This window comes from Anarrhichthys ocellatus, unplaced genomic scaffold, assembly GCF_004355925.1.
Source record: "Anarrhichthys ocellatus isolate YVR2014 unplaced genomic scaffold, GSC_Weel_1.0 scaffold1, whole genome shotgun sequence".
NCBI lineage: Eukaryota > Metazoa > Chordata > Actinopteri > Perciformes > Anarhichadidae > Anarrhichthys > Anarrhichthys ocellatus.
This window is the reverse complement of record NW_022280031.1, coordinates 5901248-5921508: the sequence shown is the minus strand read 5'-3', so window position 1 is coordinate 5921508 and position 20261 is coordinate 5901248. Positions and strand designations below refer to the sequence as shown.

Sequence of the window (20261 nt, the reverse complement as noted above, 5' to 3'; positions counted from 1 at the left end):
TACAATATCAGTCACATACTTCTTTCATTCACTTTGTCCGTTTGCATGAAAGGTTTCAGTGTTCCCCGGCAAAAAGGCAGGCTGGACCCTCAATGTCAACAGTAAAGCTCACGAAAGCGGTTGAATTTCTGCTAGTTCAGCTTTTTTAATCCTGAATTTTTCTGATAGCTCTGTGTGGGATTCCTGGCAGTATGCAGAGGAGGAAAGTGGGTGGTAATATGTATTTTTGTGTGGGTGTGCAAGTGACTGAGTTGTTGAAACAGCGGACAGAGAAAGAGGAGTTTGCCCTTTTAAAAACAAGATTATGTACACAGTGATGTTGTCCTTGTATGTTTGAGTTTAAAAGACAGTTTTAGCTGCCTGTGTTGCACTCTGGTGGGAGCCATCATGGAGAGAGCTGTGGTGCAAATCACCCTTTTTGGGCTGCTGCTGGCTTCGGCCACCACACTACCAAACAAGGTAAGGCCACAAAATCAGACAAAGAGACGCCACTGCAAGGAAACTGAATTTATGAAATATATCTATTTAGGTTAGGTTACGGAAAAAATATAGAGAACGATTGTAAGTAAACAATTCAGTGTCCTTATTAGTCATTACATTTCATGGTTAAGACCTGGTAAATGTTAAGGAGTATTGGGAGTGTGCCAAACACCAGTGGTGGAGGAAGTATTCAGGTACTTAACTTCAGTAAATGTACTAAAACCACACTGTGAAAATACTTTACTACAAAAAAGTCCTGAATTCAAAGCCTTTTTAAAGTAAAAGTATGTCAATATTATCAGCAAACAAGCTTTAAGTATCAAAAGTAAAAGTACTCATTCTGAAGTAAAATCATTCGTCTGGGTTATTATATCTTTTTGGATTAATATTATTGCTGCATGAATGTCTATGTTTCTTCTGTAGATGTTCAAGGATGTGCTAATGTTAAATACTTTATATGCTAGTTAGCCTACAGTAATGCATCATATTCTATATGATCATCATATGTTTGTAGCATTGCTGTCCTGTGAGAACCACACATTTTCAAGAACTTTTCATGAGTCACAAAAAACAGCCCTGTTTTCAGCCTTATGACGATGCACTTTCCAGCTGATCCAAGGTGGTTTTCAAGTTAGTAGGAGACTTTTCTCAAACCATAAAGGAACACTACATCCTTCAGTTCATCACAAACATTCAAATTCAAAATCAACAACATTTGAGAAAAATGGTTTTCACTGGACAGAAAGTGTTTGAAAACTCTCAGTCAAGTAAGACACATGTAGAGACAAATGTATAATATTTCCCTCTGAGATGTAGTGGAGTAGAAGTATAAAGTAGCAGAAAATGGGAATACTCAAGTAAAATACCTTGACTTTTTACTTTAATGAAGTATTGAGTAAATGTACTTAGTTAAATTCCACCAATGCAAAACACTGGATAAATAAGAAGAAGGGGGTGTTTCTGCAGTCAGACCAATGAGATTCCACTGATGCCCCCCACCAACACTTCCCCATTATCTGATCTTTGGTCAGCTAGTCGTCAGCCTGCAAAATAAACTGAGCTATTTATTTCATTGTGAAATGCGCCTCCTCCTCTATTTGTTCAGGATGACTGGGATATCTATAGCTTTCACATCAACTCAACAGTGACCAGTCGTTATGCAACCACTGTCATCACAAGCCGCGTGGCCAATCGTGTGGACGACTCAAAGGAAGTAGAATTTCAAGTCCGGATTCCTAAGAACGCCTTCATCAGTAAATTCAGAATGTGTGTGAAGCAAAAAATGATATTTACAAGAATTTTCATTTCATTATACATTAAAAAAAATCTTCACATCTTTACATAAACAGACTTCTCATCGGTCTTTCTTCAGGTTTATAGATGGCCAAGTCTACGATGGTGTTGTGAAGGGCAAAGAGAAAGCTCAGCAGCAGTACACTGAAGCCGTGTCCCGTGGCGAAACTGCTGGGCTTGTCAGGTACATGGATCAATGGATTCTTTTATTGCCAGGTCTTGTACAGGTTGTTTTAATATTTTAGTTTGTAAAAAAAAGCCTTGTGTGTCCTTCAGGATAAAAGAGAAGAATAAGAAAAAATGTATCTTTTGTACAAAATAATGTTTTTTGTTTTTTTTCTGACTTCTTCTTTCTTCTATTTTAACATCTTCAGGTCTTTAAAATCCTTCAAATATAACAATCTGAGAAGAAAAAACTCACTCTTAATTTTAACTCACATCTCACACCCACACTAAGATCATAAGAAGGGGGAACCACTGCTTTAAAGAAATGATTATCGTGTCTGTTGCAGTTCTGTAGGAAGGACCCTGGAGGAATTCAAGACCTCTGTGACCATGGCTGCTCTCAAAAAGGTCACCTTTGAACTTACATACGAGGAGCTGCTGAGACGCAGGCTTGGCAAGTACGACCTGCAGATCCACGCTCGACCCATGCAGCCTGTCAAAGACTTCAAGGTGTGTCTCCTGTTGGTATCTATTCAGGAAAACAATGACGGGGTAGCAACAGCTCCCATGGTCTGAGCTTCTAACTATTTAATTTCATTCTTAATGCCAGGTTGATGTGTACATTAATGAGAAAGCAGGCATCAATTCCATCAAGGTTAAGGGAGGACTAAGCACCAAAGCGCTGGCTAATGCTATCACCAAAACACATGTGGACAAACAGGTACAGCATGCAGAGATTACAAATTCTGGAACTCAATTTTTTGTCTTATTCCGACGACCCATATTTAACTGTTTAACTATATCATAATGACACCACAATGCCACTGGACATACAACATTCTGTCTTATTGCTCATCCTTGTGCACGTCTCTTAGTATCAGTCATTCATTTTTAAATACTGGATTTCTATATGCACTTTCCAAACAGTTATCACTTTCTGGTTTGATGCCACACTGCATCACTAGTGCCCAACGCTGTGCAGACACAATAAAGTTGAATCTAACCAAATTAAATCAAAGGCAGAGGCTCATCTTTTTGACCAATAAACCCGTTCAAACATCTATCAAGCCTGATTCATCCTTTTTTCCAGGCGTGGGTGTATTTCTACCCGACAGAGGACCAACAGAAAATGTGTGACAGCTGTGGAGAGCAGGGTATGAATGGAGATCTGGTTGTTGTTTATGATGTCAACAGGAACCCCTCACTGGGAGACATCAAGGTAAAGAAAGAGTGCATTTCCTGGAAGATTGCTAACTCTGAATTGTCTATTAGCATTGTCACAAAATACCATACTTCAGCCATCTTATCTTCCTGTCTTTTCAACACTCTTTTCTAACCAATCAAACTTTCTTTCCCCCAAGAAATCAGATCGGTACTTCGTTCATCACTTTGCTCCATCTAATCTTGCCAGCATACCAAAAAATGTTGTCTTCGTTATTGATCAAAGTGGCTCAATGCACGGACGAAAAATGCAACAGGTATAGTATTGTGTGAGTGTGAGTTTGTGACAGATTTCCACTGTAGCACTGGAGGCTTTTACTCCTTTTCAGTTAATTAAGTCTATTATGTTTATTAAAGCAATAAACAAACACACGCTAATCAAATAGTATTGCATGGTTTCTTATTTGTATAAAAGCTCTAATGTGTGAATGATGTCTTTGCCCAGACCCGGATAGCATTGATCCACATCTTGAGTGACCTGGCAGAGGACGACCACTTTGGTCTTATCACTTTTGATAGCAGCATTTTCCACTGGAAACGAGAACTTGTTCAGGCCAACATGGAAAATTTGGAGAGTGCCAAGAAATTTTCACGCGAAATTGTCGAAAGAGGATGTGAGGTTTTAAATAAATATGTTATGAAGGGTTGGGAACATTGGACAGCAGAACGGTGGTAATGACACATTTTCATTTTAATTTCAGCCACTGACATTAACAAAGCAGTGTTGGAAGGAGCACGTATGCTGAATGCACATCCCAGAGAAGGTTCAGCGTCTATGCTTATACTTCTCACCGATGGAGACCCTACCTCAGGTTACAATGAAACACACACACACAAATACTTTTAGACCCTAACGACAGGACACGTCTTGCAGCTAACATCAGAACCGCGTCAAATGTTATTTCCCTGTTGGCCGCAGCCCTTTTGGGTTCCAGGTTCAAGCCCACTCTCAAACTTGCACATGCCTTCTATATGCTGTCCAGTGGGATGTGACAACAAAAAATAAGACCCAAATATTTCATTTTATAGACTACCAAAAGAAGGAAACAGATGTCAGAAATGGTTTGCAATTAAAACGTGATTTATGCTTGACGCATTAGTGAGGATCGTGAGTGACGACACGGCACAAGTTTTCGACTGTTCGTGCCGATCCAACATTTTCTAACTACACAGACGTGGATTGGCGAAGGAAATTGAGAACCTCGAGGATCTTTGAGAGTCTGTTTTCAGTGAGGAGAGTAGTATTCGATTTCGCATCAGCTCATGTCTGTGGAACCTTGCAGAAAGTATAACCGTAGGCTTAAGAGGCAGAAGAAGACACTAAGCGAGGTCCCAAACTAATATAATGTTATGTAGCAAGCTAACCTTCGCTAATGTATTAGCCTGCTAGCAAATTTGTTTTTACATGCATAACATAACTGGCTAAAAATCTTAATTTGGAAGCTGGTACATTTCATTGGTATACCCTGAATGGTTCAGATAGTATGTGAGATAGTCAATGTAAACTTGGCTTTTTTTCTTTCTTCATCAATGTGTGGGGCCAAGCATGACAGGTGGGTGACACAACAGATGTTGTGACGTCAGAGTGTATTTCAGGGAAGAACAGTAAACAAATCTGATTTCACAATAGAAACAGTGTTCTCAGACAGATAGCCTGAAGCTTTACAGAAGGGACACATATTTGAGAGGGACAAAAAGGACAATGCACAATGCTTCAAGGCCGAACAAGACGAGGTGCTCAGCTGACGGTAATCAAAAGAAAATATGACGAAGTAGGGCTGTACCAAAAAGGTTGAAGTTTCATTCATAATGTTGACGATGAAATTATTATTATTAATAATTTACAGAAACATTCCCTTCTCTTCCCCTTGCTTGAAAACTTGTGTCTTTGCAGGGGTGACAAATCTGGAAGTCATACAGTCAAATGTCAGGGGGGCTATCGCGGACAAATTCCCACTCTACTGCCTTGGTTTTGGTTTTGATGTCAATTTTGAGTTCCTTGAGAAGATGTCGCTGCAGAGCAATGGTGTAGCACGACGGATTTATGAAGACTCGGATGCTGACTTACAGCTGAAGGTATTTGAAATCACTTGCTCCCATTATAAATACTGTTTACCATGTGATTTGTTACATTTTCATAGATAAAATGAATCATGGTTGGCTGTGGAGAGATAAACATTTATACAGTGTCCATACTGTATGTCAATAGGGTTTCTATGAAGAGGTGGCCACTCCTCTGTTGACAGATGTGACCATGATCTATAATGGTGGGACCAATCTAACCCAGACTAACTTCAGCCAATATTATAATGGCTCTGAGATTGTGGTGGCTGGTCAGATCACCGACAACAACATTGAAACCTTCACTCCACAAGTTGTCGCCATTTCAGTAAGGATTGCTCCACCCTGCACATCAGCTGTAATATTTTGTAAAAGCCTTGTGTGTCCATAAATATAACATGATTTATGACATAAAAATGTATTTGGACTATGACAGAGCAACAGAAGGGTGAGGTTTTCTGACACAAATGCTACCGTGGAGTCCAATGGACCAGTGTCTGACAGCCACATCCAGAGGGTTTGGGCCTACCTCACAGTCAAGCAGCTTCTGGAGAAAGAGTGAGTGTGATGTCGACACCTTTTCTCTTTGTTACCAGCCGCAACAGCGTGAGGCTTATATTGTTTTCACCTTATGAGTCTGTGTGTGTGTGTCATCATGGCAAAATGTGTCCTACACGCAGCGGGAACTACCACAAAGGTAGTTTGTGACGTCAAGGTGACGTCTTTAAATTGCTTGTTTTGACTGAAAAACAGTCCAAAATCTTTTAATGTTTTTTATTTACAACACTGTAAATTGTAAAACACAGCAAACCATCACATTTGAGAAGCGTTTACCAGAGAATGTTTAGCCATTTCGTTGTGACTTAAAGGATTTAATCAATTATCAAAATTGACCGTTTGCTACGCCCTTTAGTTACTGTTACGCCTTTGCAGGACACGATGCGGTTTACATTTGTAAAGGTGGAAGATTTACACTCAAAATTCATTGTAAACTATAATTTGTGAAACAACAGGTCTTCAATTTAAGTAAGTTGACGGCCGTGGACTGAGCAGAAATGATGACTGTCCCTTGCATAATTTATCAGCCATAGATAGCTAGTTTAAGTTTAAGTTAAACGTTAACGCTAAAATTAGCGTTAACAATTATTTCAGCTCTAATTTGTTGACAAAGTGAAAAGTGATATGTGTGTGTATGTGCATACATTAATTGTAAGGAAAGCCTAGAGACAGCATGAGGTTACAACAATAATAGTAGACAATATAAGATAATCTTACTTAACTTCACTTAATCTTAACTTCATTTTACTTTCTCGTCAACTGTCATGTTTAAAACATATACACAATTTGTGACACAGGCTGGTGTTATCTGGACCTGAGAAGGAGAACGCGAAGAAAGAGGCCTTTGAGCTGTCGCTGAAGTACAGCTTTGTAACCCCACTCACATCAATGGTGGTCACCAAGCCTCAGGGGGAGAACACAGATGTGCTCCATAAACCCAAGGAAGGTGAAGCGACAGAGGGAAGGAGACAATATCAAATGGGTCGCCAACCGATGTTTAATCAGAACACTCAACGGATAACCTCCGGTCTTACTCGTAAGCAACGCAAATGGGGAAAAAACAAACACAAAACAAACACAGGTGACACATCTGTATGATTTGATTTGATGACAGGTGGTGTAATCACAATGTAAGGTTGTTGCATTTATAAAAGAACTACAGATTCCTTGACTACAGCTTGTAGGTGGCACTTAAAAATATATAAATCAAATTTTAAGTGTGTGTGGAACTGGAAATACAGTTGATTAATTCACAATAATGACATATAATGTTGCATCAATACAAGTTAATTTGTAATTATTTTAAAGTTAATTAATGAATTAATGTTAATTTTTGTCATCATCTCTCTCTTTTTAACAGGACAGTCTTACCCTATGCCAGGTAAGACATGAAAGATACACTATTGATGAATTAATCACATAATGTACTGTAATGTATAGCCTATAAATATATAGCCTAAGTAAATTAACAACTATCGTAATTTGAGGTTATCTTTTTTCTTTTTCACAGCACCTCCTGGTATACCAGGTAAGACATAACACACATAACACATCTGCACCAACCTGACACGACAGATACACTTCTGCATAAAGCTTGGTGGTTGTGTCGGTTGCAGTGAGGGAGAGGCTGCCTGCTCACTGGGAGAGACCCCATGATGTTAAATATTTGAATAAGTTTCTTCCTTTTTCCCTGATGGTCTGAATAAGTTGCTAAAGTTGTCACTTGTAGTAGGCTCCGAGGAAAACAGAAAGCGATCCGGTTGTCTTTGTGACAGTGTCGGAAACAATAATAGCATTTCGAAATGCTTTAACCATGAGATAAATCCAACTTGGGGTACCACTCTTCGAAAAACGGAAAATCGATAGTCAATCAATTATTTTAGTCTCAATTCTTAACGTTGATTCACGTTATCTTCTTTTTTTTACAGCACGCAGTGTACCAGGTAAGACATAGATACACATCTGCATCGTTCTGACGTAACATATAATAATATAATCTATTTTATACACTTTTGCACTCCAAATATGCATCAGAAATACTTAATCACAGCCAAAAATTTGAGAAACAGATGCTGCATCTTTGCAAAATTGTAACACAACCAATTGATGCATAGCCAAATATCAATTTACATCTAAAACATTTTATGAATGAACTACAGTATATCAAATAAATGTACAAAAACATCCTCTAAATAGCCTAAAGGAGTGGTTCTCAACTGGTCTGGCTGCGGGACCCACCATCAAATGGTTGGACAAATTGATTTAATGAAAAGATGCAGCTGAAAATGTCCTCTGCAGTCGTAGTAGTAGGGCGCTCTCTTGTGCAGATAAATTGTTCCTGTAAGTCCCCGTCCCACACATGTTTCATGTAAACGAGTAAAACTGCTGTTTGTTATGTCTGTAGATTCGTCCATTTGTAATGCAAAATGACCACTTGCCTAAATTCGAGCTGTGGCCTGTTGTTTGATGTCATCCGACATGTCTTCAATTCGCCTATTTATAGTCTCATTTAACAGAGGAATAGTTTTCAGTTTATTCCCTGCTGGTATTAGCATTACAAGGCATTAACACCAAATATTGTTAAGGAGTGTGAAGGCACTCCGCTGCATAAAAAATCCCCTTCAAAATAAAGCACAGGATTTTTTTGAATTTTTTTTTCAGGCAAAGGCCCGCGACCCACTGAAAACGGGTCCGCGACCCACCAGTTGAGAATCACTGGCCTAAAGCATATAGAAAACATTTCTCATGAGTAAATCTTTACATTCTTCGCAGTACAATACTTTGCTTTAATCATGCAAGAAAATAACTGAACAGAAAAACTGAAGGTGGAGGAGGTTGCAAGATAATTGACAAAGCAGAACTGTAGCAGAACAAATTACTAGCTATAGTTGCAACAAAATCAACAAAAGTTGCAAAATCTGTATTTTTACAGAAAATGTACATGCAAGATAATAACAGATGTTTCATTTTTTTTTATTTCACTGTTCATTTTCCAGGAGTCTTCTACAGCCCAGTTGATACAGGTAAAATTATTTTCTGTGCCAGTTTTGATCCATCCTTCGAATTTTGTTGTCATGATACCAACCAACCATGTTCATCTATAAAAAGCATCCAAGGCTGCATAACCCTATAAATCCATCTGATTCTATTGTATTTGTATCCAACACACATAGTGAAAGACAATGAATTGTTGGAAGATGTTAAATTTGTACTAACAAAAGATGTTTGCTTCCATTACATGTTTTATGAGTCAAAATGTAAACTACTTCATAAATAACCACCTGCTGTACAATGATTTGCTTTAATTATGCAAGAAAAGAACTGAACAGAAAAACTGAAGGTGGGGGAGGTTGCAAGATAATTGACAAAGCAGAACTGTATCATAATTTCATGCTATCATCTTTTTCCTTTTAGGACTTCGTCGTAGTCATGATCCAGGTACATGTGCACTGCTTTAATACTACACTAGTGTACATATTTTACTGTATATATTTGTTCATATTTCCTGAGGGACACCCGAGTTTGTGGAATCTAAGACAACGTTTATTCTACATCTGCATTTATTTTAGGTGCAATGATGATCTTATGAGCTAAATATGTAGTTATTCTTAGCAGTAGCATCAAGAGGGTGGCTCTTATCTAATAGTTTATACTAAATTACAAAATAAAGGTCTTGTAATATTGGAATAGTTTTAGTGATGAATGCAAAGCTCCTCTATACTATAAAAAACTTCTGTAACTTGTGTTATCTATGATATAGAAACTAATTCCTCTGTGCCTTCCGAAACAAATTAGCTATAGTTGCAACAAAATCAACAAAAGTTGCAAAATCTGTATTTTTACAGAAAATGTAAATGCAAGATAATAACAGATGTTTCATTTTATTTATTTATTTCACAGTTACTTTACCAGGAGTCTTCTACAGCCCAGTTGATACAGGTAAACTTATTTTCTGTGCCAGTTTTGATCCATCCTTCTAATTTTGTTGTCATGATACCAACCAACCATGTTCATCTATAAAAAGCATCCAAGGCTGCATAACCCTATAAATCCATCTGATTCTATTGTATTTGCATCCAACACAAATAGTGAAAGACAATGAATTGTTGGAAGATGTTAAATTTGTACTAACAAAAGATGTTTGCTTCCATTACATGTTTTATGAGTCAAAATGTAAACTACTTCATAAATAACCACCTGATGCTGCTATTGGATCTGAATTTAAGTTCAATTGAATTGAATTCAATTAAATTTATTTTTGTATAGCCCAAAATCACAAATTACAAATTTGCCTCAGAGGGCTTTACAATATGTACACATTTGACATCCTCTTGTCCCGGAACCCTCACATCGGAACCGGAAAAACTCCCCCAAAAAAAACCTTTTAACGGGGAAAAAAGAGGGAGAGACCTGTGGGATCCCTCTCCCATGATGGACAGAAGTGCAATAGATGTCATGTGTAGAACAGGATAACAGAATCACAACACATTCAATGTAATTACAACACATGCAATGTATGAAAGTCACTTCTTCTCTGCCCCTTTGCCTAAACTTTCCACCAAATCCTCTTGGTAAAATTACTTGTAGGTGAATTTGAAAAAAACAACAACACACATAACATGTTTCATTTGGATTTACTTTAACTGGTGGGCATTAGAATAACGTTTTTATTTAGTGGTTTGCTTTGAAGCTGAGGTTGGATGTCAGAATGTGGGTGTCAAGTAATGCAAAAATCCTCAAAAGATTTGTGATATTAATGTACACAACTTGTTTTGTGTAAATGTATTTACAGCTGATCGGGATTTCCAAATAGGAACTGTCGATTACGACAGCCGAATACTCCCCTCTATTGTGTCACCCATTGCAACTGATGGTAGAGTATCTAATAATTCATGTTATAGTTTATATAAGTCATTTGTTGTGCTGTGGAAGAGGGTGCACTTTACCTAGAGGACATTCTTGTCTGTAAGCGTAAATAGTAAACTAAGATAATCTGACAGCGGTGTGTACTGCTGTGTGACTCTATGTTTCTCTCTAGTTCCTCTTTCTCACAGATTTTTGCTAAAAACTGAGAATCTGTCTCTTCCACTGTGCTTTGATGTCACTGGAGATGTTCGCCTTAAACTACTTCATCATCCCAACAGGGGTCAGTAATACTCCTCTTTGTGCCATTACTATTTTCCGAAGGACTTTTACTTGCAACTGAGTATTTTCTTTACATTGTTGTTCTGGTACTTTTACTTCAGTGAAGGATGTGTGTTCTTGTACTGTGTATACATGTGGTGATAAGTTGCAATTGTTCTCTTTTGTATTAGAGCTGTCTGTGAACGGTGAGCTTGATTCAGTAGAGAATGGAGGCTTCAGAAGGATTGTCATCCACTTGAAGAATGACCTGCATGTTGAGATCGACCCCAAAGAAATCACTGTACGAGAGGGACAGACACTGACACGCCACGTTGGACCGGATCCCATCACAGCTGGAAGGTGACTTTGAATTGTAATGGTGCTGACCAAGAAATAGTTAGGCACATCGCATAAAACAGTGCGTTGTTGTTTTTACATCAAGGTTTTTGTACAGATTGAACAAAAGGGATGCAAATTCCGTTGGTTAGCTGTTAATCTAACTCTAACGCCCCTTTTCCAATCTTTGTGCTAAACTAAGGTAACCGGCCGCAGCTTAATATTTACTGCGCTTACATGAGAGTGGTATCAATATTCTCATTTGCCTCTCTGCAAGAAAGCAAGTCAGCATAATTCCTAAAATGAAAAAACCTTTTCTTCAAAACGAGTGCTTCCCATAAATGCATGTCTTAACAAAGAGAGCACTGAGGGCAAAAAGTGCAAGAGCAGCCCCAAACACCCCACTTCACTGATGGTATTCATGAGTTTTAATGTATCACTAATTCACTATTAGAAACAAATGTTAATTTGTATCTACAATTGAAGCTTACATGAAAGGCCACCCACACCAGGGATTTTAAGTATTCTGGCATGAGCTCTTTCTCAGGAGTGTGTTGAAATCAGCCCACAAAAGTAAAATGACCTGTGCGAGTGTGCAGGGCCTTTAAAAAGACACCATAATATAATTAAGACACGGTGCATATTTTTCTAGTTTGGCAGCGATTAGACAGGACAAGGAAATAGACGTTGCAGCTGGGGACACACGCATGATCATCATAATTCATGAGCAGAATGGAGAAGAATTCCTCTGGCCGGTTTTGAGACAGCGACCATTGGACAACAACGTTTCTGGGATTTTAGGTGGGTGAAAAGGCTGGATTTGTTTTTATGATTTGATATCAGGTCAATACATTGAATGTTTGAATCAGACAATTCAAATTAAGTTTAAATTTAAAACCAGCTGTGGTGGTTTTAATGGAAAAAATGTATTTAAAGAGACAAATATTTTGTGCAGTGTCTCTTTAAGTGCATGCTCTTCGGTGTCATTGCTTTATTGTTTGTCCTCTGTGCGTCCAGCTCTAAAGCCAGCAGTTTATGAGGAGGTGCAACAAAGTCCCCCAACAAGACTTAAGATCAAAGACCAGGAGATTGACGTTACCAGGTACATTTTAGTTGGTGTCAAAGAGAAGTCTGTTTGAGAGTGCTTTAATTGTAATTGCTCTAATACACAAAGATAAAACATATTCGTGTTTCTTTTGTAGGGCCAGTGCTGTTGACTACAGTACCGTCTCTCCGCCCACACATCACTGCTGGCTCATGTCTGCTGAGTCTGCCCTGCAGAGCCACCTGGATGATTTCATCATCTTACAACTTTAACTGGGAACCATGTTGAATCACTTGTAGAGATTTTATTTGAAATAGAAATGAGTATAACACAAACTAAGTCATCATGGAAAAAGACTTTCACCAGTTACTAACATGAACCAATAAACTATTTCCCAGATCTTTGGTTGTCTTGTATGAACTTAATTAATTTACCTAAAGGGTTTGTCAGTCATGCTTAATTTGTTTGGAATAATTCTTCAAATTTAAGAATTCAATTATTAAGAGATTACGAGAAAAGAGCTGATCTAGTAATTGTGGCATTTGTCCTGCAGCACAACAGCCCTCCACTCATGATCGCACAGAGCTGTTGAAGATAGATTCAATTCTCATCTTTATCTGTGGAGTCAACCCTAAAAATGACACAGTGTCACAGTTTGGACTCAAAATTAGTCCGTTTACTTATACAGTTAACCCCGCATACGCCTGTCTGTCCACTGTGAAAACAGAAAGTGAAAGCAGAGGAATGTCATTCTACTGTTTAAATAGTGCAAGGACACCTACAGGAGGAAGCTGGAGGCCAAACTCTGGTAGAAATCACCTGCGTCTGAACGTGGCCAAGACCAGAGAGATGGTGGTCGACTTCAGGAGGAAGACGACGACTCCACAACCGCTGAGAGTTCAGGGAGAGGATGTGGACATGGTGGAGGAGTACAAGTACAAACAAACTGGTTAAGAAGGCCGGCTCCATCATTGGCTGCAAACAAAACTATCTGGAAGAGGTGGTGGAGAGAAGGACACTGAAGAAACTATTGTCCATATTGGATAACCCGGACCACCCTCTCCACCACCTACTGCAGGGACAGCGGAGCACTTTCTCCAACAGACTGATTCAGCTCCGCTGTCACAAGGAAAGATGCAGGAGAACATTCCTGCCCTCTGCCATTAGACTTTATAATAAATCACCTCTGGCCAAATCAAACACTAGACTGTAACAATGCTACACTGTTGTTGCTGCTGCTGGTGATCTTGTGCACTACTGTTTTGTTTATTTTCTCCTACTTAGTTAATTTAATATGATTCTATTTAGTGTATATACTGTGCATTTTTATTACGTTATTTTCTTAAATTTAATAGGTCCTGCTCTGTTATTTTATTATATTGTATATAGTGTGCATTTTCCATACCTAATATTTCTATTTTATTTTGTAACCCTGTTTGCTGCTGCCACAGACAAATTTCCCCTTGGGGATGAATAAAGTATATTTCTATTCTCTATTCTATTCTATAGTATTTGTCAAGGAGTAACAACAGGGCTTTTAATTCATTTTTCAAAATGTGATTATATGTGGCAGGGCTGGTCATTTCAGCTACCTGGTTAACAGTTGGACTTTCCATGTATGAAAAGGTTCAAATGTAGCCAATGTACAGTAAATACAGTAAACAGAAGCAAATCTAATTGAAATAAAGGGAAATACAGGTTTACAGGTAGCGTGAACAAAAGGAGATGGGTCGAATCTTAATCTGGAAACAGCAATCAGTTAGATGTTGAAGAGTGAAATACTTCAGTCAAATAGTAAATGTATAAATCATTAAAAATGGAAATGTTTCGTGCCAGTGCACTAACACATATTTCTGGAGAATAATAAACAGACCAGGGTTTTGAATTTAGTTTAACGCTATGTGGTCAAACCAGTCGAACTGCTGTGGAGGCGTTAATGTGTTGCATGAGATTATCTTCTCTCAATGAACTCCAGTTCAAAGGTATGTGCATTCTCATGGGTGATAAACCTGTTTATCAGGGCACAGTTAACAAAGAACAGCCACAGGAAGGATCTTTGTCATATCCACTTAACAAGACAAAGTCACAAATTGTTGTCTACTTTCACAGTAAAATGCAGCTCTGTGTAAAAAGCTAATCTATAATAACACTGAAGGAGGAGTCTTGTTTTGATTTTTTTTTAAAAGAAAAAAAAAAAGTTGTGGACTTTGACCCATCTACAGTAGGTCGTGCTTGTTATGCTGTAATGAGGAATTCAGAGCAGGAAGTTTCACGACTATGTGCATTCTGGCATGGTTAGTCTGTGCTGTAAATCAGAGATAGACAAACAGAGAGAGAGAGAGAGAGAGAGAGACGGGGGGAGAGGGAGAGACGGGGGAGAGGGAGGGACACGGGGGAGAGAGAGAGAGACACGGGGGAGAGGGAGGGACGGGGGAGAGAGAGAGAGAGAGATGGGGGGAGAGAGTGACACGGGGGAGAGGGAGGGACACGGGGGAGAGAGAGAGAGAGAGAGAGAGAGAGAGAGAGACGGGAGAGAGAGAGACTGGGGAGAGGGAGGGACGTCTCCTGAGTCAGGACAGTCACGTGCTGTGTGGTTCAATTTCAACACTTCTAGGTAACTGACAAGGTGTAGCTGCTCTGAGGAGAGAAATTGACTTACAGTGGATTACTAATCACGGTAAGTAACCTACATGAGGTTTCAATGAGATTACTTGTGTCATTTTATTTAATGTCTGATGTTACATCAATATAGTCCTGTCTGATCTTAAGTCATAGCACTGTTTGCTTGTTTAGTGCTTGAAGGTGTTTTAGAAAAGGGAACTACCCAGTTCCTAGTGATTATGTCCAAGGATTTGTGAACTTGAGTAATCAAATTAGTTGTACACCAGAAAACTGTTGGAGTCAGTTTGTATCAAAAAGAAAAATGTGTTGTGTACAACTGTTGAGGCATGTTTTTATTCACAGGAAACTTATGAAGAAACTACTGCCTATACCTACACTAATGTATGTCTCTTCTTCCCCAAGACATAAACAAAGGTGAAACCCATCAACCACAGCTCTAACAAGTTTGCCTCGAGTCACTGCCTTCTCTGCCAATGTGCAGTTTCAGCCAGGATAATCTCAAGCTAATCTCCAGCCAAAAGCCGTGACGAGGAAGAAGACACTGGACTTGTTTAACAAGGTTGTCATGTCGCTCCTGGAGAAAGATGTTTGGAGAAAAATGCTGTAGGACTCAAATCATTTGGAGGCAAAATGTTTCTTCCTGGATGGTCCATTTGGTGTGTTTTACTCACTCTACGCATGTCAGCCTGTGGCTTGGAGATTTCTGGATATGACAGCCATGAAGTCATTTGCTTGCAGGTACTGGGGGGTGCACTGCTAGGATACACTGAAGCAGATATTTCCTCTGCTGCAGTAAAGTACATACAGCTTTGTTGACAGATCACACTTTTAATTTCCTTTTAGTTCTGGTGCAGCCTGCTCAGACATTTTAATTTCCCTTTTCTCTGATAAAGTGTTTTATTCTCAAACATTAACTCAAACCAACACAAGGAGTAAACCATCTGCCAGCTTGTCAATAAATAGGTGTTGTATGTACATTAATCATAATACAGTCCTCTGAACAGTAAATATTTACCATCCAGATAACATTCAGTTACAATGTGATGCCACACGTTAAACATGTGTCTTCCTCGTTTTCCAAATTTAATTTTTCCTCCTTTTAGGGTCTTTCTGATTGCACCGTAAAGGATGAGATGCCTCTTATTGTACCAGAGGATAACGGTGTGGGTGTCCAAAACCTGACTCCACGTTTCAACCTCAGCTGCAGCGACGGGGCGCTGTGCGCATTATGTCTGGTGATAGACGCAGAGATCAACTTCAATCCAGATAACGACAAGGAGGAGGAAGGCCCCTCTGGGCATGATGAAGAGGATTATAGCGAGGAGACAGTGAGAAAACCAAAAGGTATAAACTGAGGCTACATGAAGCCCTTTATTAACCCGTGACAAACTGTTCACTGGCTAGAAAGTTCAATGTGATCGATTAGAATCTAGTAAATTAGTTACAGTAAAACCTGGTGGCGTGTTTTGGAAAAACAATTGCTATTACAATACACGCACAAATGTACGTTATGTTAAGTATTCTCTGTTCATGGTTAATGGCTTCAAACGTGAAAACAACGCTGGTATGCTCTTGAAGCGTGGGTTTGGAAGTGAGTTTTAGGTGCTGTTCCTAATTTTCCATTACTGAAGCCCCACCTTTTCTGTGTTGCAACAGCGTCTGTGACACTGTGTTACAGTGCAGCGTCTACCATGCCCTCGTGCAAGAAGGTGGAGTTTACGGTTAATCATGCCGCTCTTAATCAGACACACCGAGCAAAGGTACTGTAAACTCCCTGTGCTGGAACATAAAGTCTGTAATGTCAATAGGGATGTAGTGTATGCTCACCTCCAGTCTTATAAACTCTGTGTGTGTGTGTGTGACTTCTATAGTTTTCCGTGGTGATCTATAAGCCAGCTGGGGTTTCCTTCAGCAGTCATGTGACTGTTTATTCTTCTAAACCGTCACATCTAAGTCGACAAGTTGTTGTTCCTTCTCTAGATGAAGGTAAAGTTTGGTCTTTTAACTACAAAGCACCTGTTGAACTCATAACTGGCCACTAGTAATACTGTATAATCTCTCTGCAGTGTGCTCCCAGGAGCAGCAGGAACGTGTGGAACAGTGTCATGGTAAATAATCCCCACATTATACGTGTGTTTGCTTTCCTTGTGCCGTTTTGTTTTTGTATTTGTCTTCAGGGAAATGAACCGTTTTTTTTCTTTCCCTCCTTTCAGTGACTGGACTCAGCTATGTAATTAAGCAGGAGTTGAATCAGGTGGAGCTGCAGTTTGCTGGCAGGAATAAAAGCCTCCCCTCTGTGTGCGTCCAGTACGAGCAGAATGGAAGATGTCAGGTCAGTGTTGTATATCAGTGCCGAATTTAAGTATTCAAATCCTTTGCTGAAGTAGAAAGTGGCAATACAACAATATAAAAAAATGTCGCATTCAAATTTCAGTTAAGATGTATAAGTACAGCAGGTATTATCAGCAAAATGTACTTTAAGTGTAAAAAGTAAAAGTGTTTTGCATTGTTGCTTGAAAAGATGAATCAACAGAATGTATTTTCTGTCTGAAATTCAGTAGTATTTTAAAGTGACATAAAATGAAGTAAAGTTAAGGACCTGCATTACCTTAGTAAATGTTCAGTCACTCTCCACCACTTGTTTGTCGCTCTCATTAAAGCCACGATGTGTTAAATGTTTCTTTGTAGAGATGGAACAGGACGCTCATCCCACTGTATTCTGTGACCCCCTGCATGTGTCTCCAGGTACCATCACTTAAACATCACGAATACTTATGGCCACCACATCAGCAGTGTTGTGTCTGTGCTGACCCATATGACGTTTGTGTGTTTGTGTGTGTTTTAGGTATGGAATGAGGACGAGCAGAGGCGCTCTCTAAGCTGCCCCTTCATTAACACAGGTGCGAAATCTCTTCTTTTAGTTCACTTTCTTCCTGTCCGAGTTTACAGGGTGAAGGGTTGGCAGTTTACCTTTGGTATGCTGATGTTTCCTACGTGTCCACTCCAGATTTCCTCCAAAAGAACGTATGGCACAATGTGTCAGTGTCTGTGATAGAGGGTCAAATGGGCAGCTACCACACAATGCTGTGGTGGAACCTGTCTGCCCCCTGCAGGCTGGAGGGGGAAGTGTGGCCCTGCCACAAAGAAAACACCTGCAGGGAGATGAAGGGCTTTAGACAACAGCTGGCAAACGGCACATGGAGACAAAACAGCAAGGGACAGTGGGTAAGAAACTGTAATACTGAACCTTGTACCCCTTATTCGCAGCCTTCAAACAATCACTTTTATTTCCACGGTGCTTTACATTTGGAAGAATCATCTTATTCCAGCCTGTTTGACAAAGTCACATTATATATTCTGTGTCAGCTTGTCTCATGTTTACACTGCCTGAAATATCCATGTTTTTTATTGCTGCACCATTAAATGAAATATTTTAGAAGTCTTTTGCAAAATGTTACACAAATTTCCCGATATTTGAAAAACATTGGAAACTTTGGGATCTCTGCTAGAATCTAAAGTGAAGTTCTGTTGGTTTGAATGACGCCTGGCTACACAGCACAAGTTTTAAATGACCAAGATGTATAATTGTGTCCTCGTCAGGAGAAAACAGGGGTGTTTGAAGACATCAAACTTCAGTATTCACCATGTGTGATGGTAAAGTATTTGCAGACATCCTTCTATGAGTCCTACATTTACTTAGTTACTGATGCTGAATAACTCATTGATGTTTATCCATTTGGGCAGGTGAAAGTCAAGGGAATGGGAGATGAGCTGGGTCCATTCTGTGTTAAAAACAGTGAGTCCAACACAGTTTATAATACACAAACTGGTGCTGGTTGGGACATATTCGGCTGAAATACAGCACCTGTTTCTTGAGCTTTTTATAAAACAAGAGTTTGTTTTGTACTACTTGAAGCTGGCAGGTGGCGCTGGAGTCTCCTGGTTGTTGGTGTCATGCTGTTGCTTTGCTTGACTGTGCTTGCATTTTATCTCCTTCATAACTTCGTCAAGAGTGAGTTTTATTCATTTCTTTCTTTTTGCATTTAGTGTGTTGAATATGTAAGAACAGACTGGATGCTACATAGACTCTCTGCTCTGGAATTTCTAACCAACCCATGATGAAATATGCATTGTCCAACTTGAACCAAATCTCCCCAGGCATTTCCCAAAAAGGCTCATTTCATTTGGCCCAAACATCAAAACCATGTTTGCTAGATCTGGGAATTGTTCATAAAGTCTGCACTAGCACTACTGATGCATATCTTTTATCAATTATTTGTGGCACTGAAATTATAAATATCCCTGTAGTGTATTTCTGCTAAGATTTACTCGTTCATTTTCTGATTTTTATAGAATGGGTGTGGAGCTGCCGTCATGGCGGATTTGTAAAGAGTGAGTATTTTCTTGTAATACCACTACTTGTAATGAAGGAAATCATGAAGGAACAACTATCAGACATCCATCCCCTTGTTTTTCCTTTTTAAAGTTGGCAGAAAGGGTCATGTGGTGTTGCTGAGCCCCCCGGATGAGGATTATCATGTTTCGGAGTCAGTATGTGGACTCGGATCCCAGCTCTGTGACCAGGGCTTCAGTGTGTCTGCAGACCAGTGGAGCAGGAAGGAGCAGTGCACTCTGGGGCCTATGCCGTGGCTGCACTCCCAGCTGCTGGAGCTGAACAACCGGGGCGGCCGAGTTGTGCTCGTCTTGACCCGCAAAGCCTTGGAGAGAGCAGAGGAATGGACCCATCGGAACAAAGAGGTTATCAAGACAAAGGAGGACGACAAGGGCCTCCCTCAGATATGTTCCCCTTACTCTGATGTCTTCACGGCCTCCTTGAGCGTCATCCAAGCGGACAAGCAGCTGGGCAGAGCTGGAGAACGTTTTCTTCTGGTGACACTTGACTCCCATCCAAGCAGTGACAGGAGTCTACCAGAGCTTCTTCAAGGGCTGCTCTTGTTCCAGCTTCCCTCTCATACCCAGGCTCTCTTGTTTGAGCTCACTGTGGGAAGGACTGTGAGAGGATCAGGTAGAAGGACACGGACAGGGTGGAAATGGAGTGCCTCAGATGGATGGAGAGCAAAGACTAAAGAGAGACGAGACCAGAAGAAGGCATCCTACGGTAAATGTGGTGAAGTTGAGGAGACTTTATGACAAAGCGTTTGAAGCACCCAAAGATTGTTGCTGCTCTGTGCATGAAGGACAAGTTCATCCAAATTGTGGATAACATAATCATAAGATAATTCTTTATTTGTCCCGCAGCGGGGACATTTACAGGATTACAGCAGCATACAGTATTGTGCAAACAAGAGACAGTAAAAACACAAGTATTATAAACAACTAAAAAAATCCACAATAA

General features: G+C 39.7%; 2 protein-coding genes across 5 annotated transcripts; both read left to right on the top strand.

Moving 5' to 3' along the window:
* Positions 1-73: 73 nt before the first annotated feature.
* Positions 74-12684, top strand: itih3b.2 (inter-alpha-trypsin inhibitor heavy chain 3b, tandem duplicate 2). 4 transcript variants are annotated; one of them, XM_031843552.1, is made up of 25 exons: positions 74-459; positions 1586-1746; positions 1853-1957; positions 2286-2448; positions 2549-2659; positions 3029-3157; positions 3300-3416; positions 3605-3773; positions 3861-3971; positions 5054-5235; positions 5369-5548; positions 5657-5778; positions 6576-6814; positions 7139-7159; positions 7289-7306; positions 7707-7721; positions 8775-8801; positions 9193-9216; positions 9679-9717; positions 10571-10651; positions 10817-10924; positions 11094-11262; positions 11891-12039; positions 12256-12340; positions 12441-12684. In XM_031843552.1, the coding sequence occupies exons 1-25, from the start codon at positions 388-390 to the stop codon at positions 12553-12555; spliced, it is 2712 nt and encodes a 903-aa protein (XP_031699412.1). In that variant the 5' UTR covers positions 74-387; the 3' UTR covers positions 12556-12684. The 4 variants fall into 4 exon arrangements, with proteins under 4 accessions (XP_031699412.1, XP_031699403.1, XP_031699420.1 ...); XM_031843543.1 differs by having other exon boundaries at positions 6576-6859; XM_031843560.1 differs by lacking the exons at positions 8775-8801; positions 9193-9216 and having other exon boundaries at positions 7707-7715; positions 9685-9717.
* A 2166-nt stretch (positions 12685-14850) lies between these two features.
* Positions 14851-20237, top strand: il17rc (interleukin 17 receptor C). Its single transcript, XM_031852952.1, has 15 exons — positions 14851-14960; positions 15308-15643; positions 16009-16249; positions 16562-16665; positions 16777-16891; positions 16972-17013; positions 17119-17237; positions 17594-17650; positions 17751-17805; positions 17913-18130; positions 18506-18559; positions 18650-18701; positions 18822-18917; positions 19259-19297; positions 19392-20237. The coding sequence occupies exons 2-15, from the start codon at positions 15536-15538 to the stop codon at positions 20054-20056; spliced, it is 1965 nt and encodes a 654-aa protein (XP_031708812.1). The 5' UTR covers positions 14851-14960; positions 15308-15535; the 3' UTR covers positions 20057-20237.
* Positions 20238-20261: the final 24 nt, after the last annotated feature.